This window comes from Malus domestica, chromosome 07 (genome assembly GCF_042453785.1).
Source record: "Malus domestica chromosome 07, GDT2T_hap1".
Taxonomy (NCBI): Eukaryota; Viridiplantae; Streptophyta; class Magnoliopsida; order Rosales; family Rosaceae; genus Malus; species Malus domestica.
In genome coordinates this window covers 19,125,246-19,134,276 of record NC_091667.1, presented here as the reverse complement: position 1 = coordinate 19,134,276, position 9,031 = coordinate 19,125,246, and the positions used below count along the sequence as shown (strand labels likewise).

Below are 9,031 nucleotides of genomic sequence, written 5' to 3'. Positions count from 1 at the left end.
CTTCTCTGTTGCTGAAACTTGATGCCATTTGGATTTAACTTTCCTACTTCGAGTAGGAAACCTTGTTTGAGTAGGAATCTTCATCTTCAAGGAATCCTAATTCAACTAGGAAACCCATTTTGACTAGGAATCCTAATTCAACTAGGATTCCATCTTCACTTAGGCGCTTTCCTACTTCGACTAGGAAACCTTGTTCAAATAGGAAACATCATCTTCAAATCTTCAATTTCGTCCATCCTCTTGGCTCCAAGCATATGACATCCATTCCAAGCTCAACTTTGCTCCAAAAGGCTCCAAAATGCATCATTTTTCATATTTTGCCCTTAGAACCTGAAAACACATAAAACTAGCTTAAAAGACTACTTTACTAAGCAAAAACACTATAAATGTACAAGAACAAGCTAAACTAAGGCGCATAAATATGCTCCTATCATCTAGCCCAGCCCATTTTTGACTGACCAAGGGACTGGCCTGTTTGTTTTTTTGCACTGGCGTGTGGCCTTCACGCTCGCGTGGGCGCGAGTAGGAGACAAGAAATCAGGCGGCGGGGCTTGCGCGCAGGCGCACTCAGACCACAACCCGGGCTCGGCGACATGGCCCACTTTCAGCCGTTGGATTTCCAACGGCTAGTTATTCCAGACCGTTGGATTTTCAACGGTAAAAAAAAAATTGAATTTCACTTTTAAACTGGACCGTCCGATCATAGATCAACGGTCCACGTTTTTTCCCCCAATAAATTAAGAATTCACTTTTAAAAAATTCAGAAACTTTTTAATAAATTTTAGATATTATTATTATTATTATTATTATTTTATTTTTTATAAATTCAGAAATTAAAAATAAAATTATTATTTTATAATTAAAAAAATAATATTTTAATAAAATGGACTAGGCTATTTTTTGTTAGGGGTGGAGATGCTTTGGCCTATTACTGTTCAATGGAGTCTATTACTGTTCACTTGATTGGATAAATGCGTTAGGTGCTGACACAAAATCCTTAGGGGTGGACTTGCTCTGACAGATCCCGAAAAAGTAGGATTCACCCTCTGGTGTTGTATCTTAGTAATTGTCCTACTTGACTGCAACTAGACTTTCCTATTGCTCTGAAAGTGTATTTATACACCTAAACTTTCACTAGCATTATTTCTTAATTGGGATTGTTAGTTGCTTGGTTTTAAATTGTTAGTATTCCCTTACTCTTTATCGCTTCCGCTTTGCGAACATGGCTACGTCACTCTCACGTGATGGCCAACACGTCTCGATTTCGATCGGGATGTGTCAAATAGTCTTCTCTTGCCATATCATTGTGTAACAAATAATAATAATAAATAATAAATAATCGTTATTAGCCCACCTTTTTTATTTAACTTTTCATAATAAATATGTTCATTTTGGTGGCCTTTTCAAATGTCGATAATATCTCCTCAATAGTAACAAGTACTGCACGCCTAAAATCAATAAAAATAGTTGAATTCACATAATAAAATCGACCCTTATTGAATTTACATTAAGAATAGAGACAATAATATTTAATAAACAATTGATTGAATCACATTATTACTCCCCTATTGTGAGGCTAAGCCCACCTCCTACCCTTTAGTGTAGATAATATTATTTGTTAAAAAAAAATCATTTGACAACTAATTTAATGATATTATTATGTGGGTGCGAAAGTCTTTTTTTATAATCGGCATTGCACTCCTTTTAAGATATTTTAAACATGTTTAAAAAAATATTTAATAAATAACTAATTGAATCATATTATTGCTAGCCTATTGTAAATTATTAATTAAAAAAAAACCTGTACAAAACAATTAATTATTAAAAAAATACTATTAAAATGACAAGAATCATTCAAATGACCTGTCGGCTTTATATATAAGATAATATTAAACATTGTATAGTTTCACTCAAAGGGCTATGCTGAGATGACGTCAGTATCTCTCAAATATAATATAATATTCCCCAAAAGATAAAGACATGGAAGGAAAGCTCTAGAGTTTGTTACCAGCATGGTCGAGAGAAGCCCAGTCCTTTCGGCAACTAAAATCCAAGAATACGTACTAAACCAGTAAACCTGATTAGTTTAACGACTTAATTATCAAATCAAATGTTAACCACACGATTAATTTAATGGGCAAAATACTCATGTATTAATATTGGTTGGTTTTACAGGATCAAGATCCGCTCATGAGCTTAGAACCTCCTGAGCAAATCACACGGACCATTGATTTTTGATCAAACAGTTACAATAAAAAAACCCTTCGAAAAGTTATAATAATTGTAATCATTAGATCAAAAATCAACGGTCCGTGTGATTTGCTCAAGAGGCCCCCGCCTCCTAAGCTCAAGAGAGGATCCTAATCCGGTTTTACATACTTGGAAGGCGTATTATTTTAGTTGGTCAAACTAAACTGCATGGTTAATTAAGGAAAAGCCATGTGGTTTAATCGTTGGCATTTTGATTATCATATTTGTAAGCAGTGGCGTAGTCATAATTTTCTAACAATAGGGTCATAATATTAACCGAAAAGCTTCATTGGGCTATTTTGTCGAGCACCTAGTTAGCACCTGCCAATTTCTTTCAACATATGCTGAAAGTTTATGCCAACATATGTCGAGAGTGGATGCATGATATTGTGGGTAAGGTTAAAGACAACCATGGCTTTTCAAGTAAAGTATTTCATACAAAAAGAAAGATAAGAAACAAATATAATAGAAAAAGGAAGATGAAGTTGCAATTTAGTTTGCTTTAGTTGTTATAGGGGCCATTCAGTAACAAAATTATTGATTACTTGTGTTTTTAACCTGAGTTGGTTGTGCTACCCCCGTACCCCGTCCATAATATAGAACCACGGACATAAACTTGGCAGAGCAGTGAGTTCCTCTCTTTGCACTCAAAATTTGAATGAAACTTCCCTGACAGATGAGTTATACAACCGCCATCCCTCGGAACAAACCAAAGGACATCACTTACACATTACACAATACATGAACCTCATGTCTGGAGGCTGAATAACCCACAACACAAATCCTCCACCAGCTCATAACATTATGCGAGGAAAACCCGAAAAAAAGTTAAGTGCAGAGAACCAAAAATAATAAGAATTAGAACGCTTTACAAGTTTCAAGCTGTTTTAAAATGATACAAACCTCAGAAAGAGGAAAGAATCAGAATGAAAAAGTTAGGCTTCTTACTCTTTTTCCTGTCGCAGTCTAATCAAGCCAACGTGTAACCCCGTCGTCTTCCCCTACGGTGGCCAGAATCTCGACGCTTACATCCAAAACAGCCTACAGTTTTGTATCAATGAAGCATTCGAAAGATGAGAAGGATGGAATTGGCAACAATAATTATAGTTTTTTGAAATTCACATGGAATGAACATATGCAGTATTGACGACAGAAAATGTTCACTCCGAGGCATAAGAGCAAATCATCAGAAAATTATCCTTCATTGAATAATAAGCTTGGCTTAATTAGCCAAATAAAACCCTCACAATTTAGCACTTCTACGACTATTTGGGCAGAGAGAATTACATCATGGAGTCTGGAGAACGAGAGGCAAATTTTTATAGTATCGTTTCCTGGTCAGTTAATGTATAACCCTTAAAAATAATATAAAGCAAGCACTAAATAATTTAAAACAATAGATTCGGGAGACCAAAGATTTAAACAGGAGAGTTTTCTTCTTTATTTCTGCTCGGGGTTGGGGGAAGAGAGATGTTCGTCCAAATAAAACTTAATCACCTATGGTTACAGAACTACCATTACTCTTCACTGTGCACTATAGTTGGTAAACTACAGAATGGTATAGTACGTGAAAAATACATACACGTATTATTCAGCAACTTATCTAAAACGATACTTTGAAAATTTGGCCTTTTTTTACATTTTAATATTTATTTATGTTTGTTTTCAAATAATATGTTAAAAATACATATAGAAATACGTGAATTTTAAATGTATTATTGAAAAATGTGTCTAGATAACACGTATTAAACTTGAAAAGTATGTACCCACGTGTATCATACGTTTGAGTTTTTAAAAAGTGCAATTCAACAAATCATTAAGACATGTACAAAAAACGGAATTTAAAAAAAAATACACGCAAGTACGTGTTTTTTACATTCAAAAAATATGTACGTAGTGTCAAATTCGCAATCTCAAATACATGAAAGCAGAATGCAATGCAACTACATAAAAAAACTAGTAAAGGAACTTACCAAAGGATTTCTACAGTTAACCAGCTTACATTCCTCCAGGGTACCTTCCAACATCCAACTCTCCCAGACATCGAAACTGTGACTAGCAAAGACAAATTCCATTCTTCTATTTATCTGCAATGTTAATGTAGCACTTGATTTTAATCCCAGATGTTTAAATAGTCAGGTAGTCAGCTTTTAAGATCAATTTTTAATCTCATTCATAGTAATATTACCTGCAATAACTTTCCACCAGCAGCAAAAGATCTCAAACCAATTGTGTCCTATATAATAAGGAATCGATTATTTCATATCAGCTAACCAGATTGCAATTAACACAGCAGCCAGCATAGATTGAATAATAGGCTTACAATTTAGGTCCAAGAGAATAAGTGAGTTCTTGCATACTTACCTTGCTTCTAATAACGATGAGAAACTGCGCTGCAGGATCTCTTTTTGTTACATTTGACATAGTATCTAGGAACCAACCACCACCTTTAACTCTTTGCCTTGAGACATGGAGAGCGGGACGATCTCTTGCATACAAAGCGACAACATACCCATCCTTCAACAGCTCACCAGGCTTTCCACTGAGCCTCTTAATAGATTTTTGAAGCTGTTCGGAAGGAGATACTTGCATTGATTCTATTGGAGTTTTCCTACTTCTCGAGTCCTCTGGGGAGGCAAACCGAGAACTTGAACTTAATGCTTGATCAGTTCCACTCATAGCTGTATCTTCCTCCTGCTGCAAGGTACTTTCTATTTCTCGTGAAGGATCATCTGATTTTTGCCGGGTTTTTTGGTGTGCATGCCTCTTTTTGGCTTTCTTACCTGATCTGCCTCGTCTTCCATCAGGTCGAGTGGCACTTTGAGATAAATTTGAAAGTTGGTGCTGGCTAAGAGACTCCTTGGATTGAATAGCTTCTTTATTCTGAGAGCTTTCCGAACTTGCATGATTGACTTCAGTTGGTTGCTCAACAACGGATAGCTGCAAGTTACTTTCTCTGTCCAGCTTATCCGACTCTTCATTTTTATCACCTATTTCACTTTCATTCTCCTCATCAGATACAGAATCTTTTGGAACAATCCCGTCAAAAAAGAATGTCTGCAATATGGAGATAGCTTTCTCCCTTATCTCCATCCATACTTCTTCACTATAATCTGCACTGTGTGGAAGTATCAACACGTTGGGCATCTCCTTTACCTGAAGTAAACCCATAATAAGATATCTTAGCACCAACCTGGTATATCGAAATAAGATGCTCCTGATGGGCATCATTCATGCATGTGTAGGAATAAAGACGAAAAATACATAGAATATACTATCATCCAGAAGCGGGTGAAATTTCCATACCCTTCCACCTTTCATGCCCAAAAGTTATCTTATCACATTTTAACAGCACACGAAACACCAAGTGGTTTCAAAGAAGGGCTACATAGCCACATGTTAGTTCAAAGACAATTTATGCTAAGAATGCAGGTGCATTTTTTTTCCTACTCCTATAAGAAAAATCTACATCTAATAATTCAGATACCAAGTGGGCAATCAATGAGAAGATGGGCACGGCTACAACGAAAACAACCCGACATACACATAAGTTGCCTATTAGTGCGTACAGTTTGCAAGAGAATATGGTCTATAAATAGTTGAAAGCTCCCAAGCTTTTATGAGCAAGTCCTGACATTCAAACATGCCAAGAAAGTAGCAAAAAACTCCAGCAATGGAGTGAAAGAGGAACTAGACTAACTGGATATAATGAAAAGCATACTGAAGCAATCAAGCACAAGTATTTGCCAGAAATTGACACAGTTACACAGCCTATGGTAACATATCGATAGCCCACAAAGAGTTAGCATACCCATGCTTCCATCCATTGTGGCCCTTCAGCACCATCTAAAGCACAACCAGCTAAAATTCCATCAATCAGAAGCTGTTTCACAGAGCAATCGTCCAATAGTTGACAGCTTCCTGTGTTTACCAGAAATGCTCCTGCACAACAAGACTTAAAATCATTCCATGCTAATATAAAATACAAGGACCACAAAACTCCTTAAACAGGGGCAAAATGAAGAATAATGTACCAGGCTTTACATGCTGTAAGCATTCAGCATTTAGAATCTGAACTGTTTCATTCGTCAGATCACAGTGCAGTGAGATGAGGTCACTTGCAGCCAATAGATCGTTAAGTGTATCCATTCTTCTGGCAGCAGACGGAAAGCTTATGTGAGACCTGCTCACTTTTCCATTCACCTGAGATATTGTATCAGGCAAAACGTTTATACGGTACCAACCAGGCAATTCTTAGATAATAAAAGTGGCAAAAACAAAGTTTATTTCCATAAGAAGTTTCATTAAGTTTACAAGTCGCTTAATATGAAAAATATATAGTGAAAACATTTCAAGACACTATACTTTCCAGAATTCATATAATCTTAAGGATACTAGGAAGCAGTACTTCGCAACTAAAACATCAACGTGTACCCACCACCCCAATAGATAATTAAATAAGTAAAAAACTAAAAGTTCACAATGTCTCGACAAGTAATGCATTCTGCTCCAATAAAACTAACCCATTTCCAATCCGAAAAGAAAATATTAATGAACCACAATTGAACTTCAAACATCAAAATGAACTGAATCTACTGTCTCTCTTTTTTGTTTTTTTGTTTTTTTTTCCGCTATCAGATTCATAGTCAAGTATACAGTTATACCACATTTTAGGTTGGGAACGTAGATTAGGATCGAATACCCAAACTTTTCCACATTTTCCATCATAATATGCTTCAATAAACATCAGAAAGAAGTTCACTGTCTCAACAATATCAATATGAACAATAAAAAGCACATTCAAATGTCACATATTTCAGCTACTCAAATGTTGAAACTTAAAAATGAATTCACAAACTCCAAAAGATGCACTCTTCGAGCCACTAAACATCGATTTTTAGTTCAGTTTAGCTGAATATGAGTTTCAGAGAACTAAATTTGATCGAATCAGTACCTCTACGTCTTGAACATCAAAATAGAGAACGTTCATTTTGAAGGCCAAGCTCCTTGTGGCCAGAGACCTAGCCGACGCAGATCTACCGATAATCCCCAAAACCAAGCCTCGACACCGTCTCATCCCGCGGCACAGCGGTTGGATCGAGCCGAGCCATCCCGAAGCGGAGAGTGTGTGGCGGGAGAGCATGTACGTCCGGCGCAGCAACCCGAGGAAGAGCGCCATAACCGTGTCAGCAATCTCTTCGGCGCGCGATACGTCTACGTGGACGAGCCGGAGCCCCAGGTCTGCGGCCAAGGCCGAGTCTACCGCGCGGTCGGCGGAGCCGAGGCAGAGGATGAGCTGGTAGGGGCGGAGGCGGCGCTGGGCGGCCCGTGGGAGATAGGCGAGGGACTGGAGGAGCACGGCGGAGGCAGACTCGATCTTGCCTTCCGCGAGGCGACTGAGCGGCACGTGCTCGACGGCAGCAACGCCGGACAAGGAGTCCTGCTCCATCCCAAAATCATCGATGCAATTGAGAGTGACGACCAAGGGAAGCGATGAGGGTGAGGTGGTAGGGCTGTTACGGTGGGGCATTGTCACAGGGGATCTGGTGGTGCTCATGGTCGGTGGTGGTGGTGGTGGTGGTGGTGATGGTGGATTAGGGTTTTACGCTTGTAATTTTGGGCATTTCTTGGGGTTAAGTCTAGTGATGGCTCTCATTTCTCTGCCGCTCTGTTCACCCACTACTTGCCCCTCCCATTTTACATAATTCCCCTCATGTTCCCAAAACTTTTTTGTTTTGTTTTGTTTTGTTTTGTTTTGTTTATTTTTGGACGTACTTCGTCCCTCTTATTTAGGAAAGATAAATTTTAGCAATGATCTTTTAATTTTAACTTAATTGGAGCAATGATCATTCAACTAAAAATGCATTACCATTAGTCCCTCAACTTATCAAAACATGCAATTATAGTTCCTCAACTAAAAATTCATTACCATTGGTCCATCAACTCATCAAAACATGCAATTATGGTTCATCAACTAAAAATTCATTACCATTAGTTCCTCCAATTGGAGAAATGATCCTCCAACTTTAACCTAATTGAATCAATGGTCCCTCAACTTTAACATAATTGTAGCAATGGTCATTCCAACATAACTTATTTTGACAAAATTTTGAAGAAGTTGATGAAAATGATCATAACTATATGTTTTGATGAGTTAAGAGACCCCAATTGTAGCAATGATCCTTAAAACATAACTTATTTTGACAAAATTCTAACGAAGTTGATGAAAATGACCATAGCTACACATTTTGATGAGTTGAGGGACCAATGGTAATAAATTTTTAGTTGAGGGACCATTGCTCCAATTTCATTAAAATTATGGGACCATTGTTACAATTTACTCTTTAGAAAAAGGAGGCAGCATCTTTTAACGTACCACGGCTAGCAGCACCATAAAAATGTCCTAGTCATGGGACATATGGAGCTTATGCGTATGGATTTGGAATAAGGAGTTTTAACGAAAAGGATCTGACACTATTTATTATTAATCAAAATGACATTTTGTGTATAAAAATTCCATAATGGATTAGGTTATTTTCCTTATTTACTCTTATGCCATTACAGCGGGGTTCACAATGATGTTGACATTTCTGTTTAGGAAAACATTATTTTACATTATGTTATTAAACTTATGTTAATTTACAGCTAGATCTTCTTACTTCCATCATGCTGTCAATGCTATGAAACTCTTCTTTTGTCAAATTATTCCAGTATTGTTCATCACATTCTACTAGCTTTGCATCTCTTTCTCTATCTTCTTTCACCTTGTAGTATATTTCTG

General features: G+C 37.2%; 1 protein-coding gene across 1 annotated transcript; it reads right to left on the bottom strand.

Annotated features, from left to right (window-relative positions):
* Positions 1-2,890: 2,890 nt before the first annotated feature.
* On the bottom strand, positions 2,891-7,973 carry LOC103439206 (C-terminal binding protein AN). Its single transcript, XM_008377748.4, has 7 exons — positions 7,205-7,973; positions 6,285-6,453; positions 6,062-6,192; positions 4,615-5,406; positions 4,439-4,486; positions 4,224-4,337; positions 2,891-3,291 (listed from the first exon to the last, which is right to left on the bottom strand). Exons 1-7 carry the CDS (start codon positions 7,805-7,807, stop codon positions 3,217-3,219), a joined length of 1,932 nt encoding a protein of 643 aa, XP_008375970.3. The 5' UTR covers positions 7,808-7,973; the 3' UTR covers positions 2,891-3,216.
* Between the last annotated feature and the right edge of the window lie 1,058 nt (positions 7,974-9,031).

Excerpts from the sequence above, each read along its gene's own strand:
- LOC103439206 (XM_008377748.4), bottom strand. The coding sequence starts at position 7,807 with ATGAGCACCACCAGATCCCCTGTGACAATGCCCCACCGTAACAGCCCT. Across the intron at positions 6,193-6,284 it reads CTTACAGCATGTAAAGCCTG|GAGCATTTCTGGTAAACACA; the intron begins GTACATTATTCT and ends CTTGTTGTGCAG. Across the intron at positions 4,338-4,438 it reads CTGGTGGAAAGTTATTGCAG|ATAAATAGAAGAATGGAATT; the intron begins GTAATATTACTA and ends TTAACATTGCAG.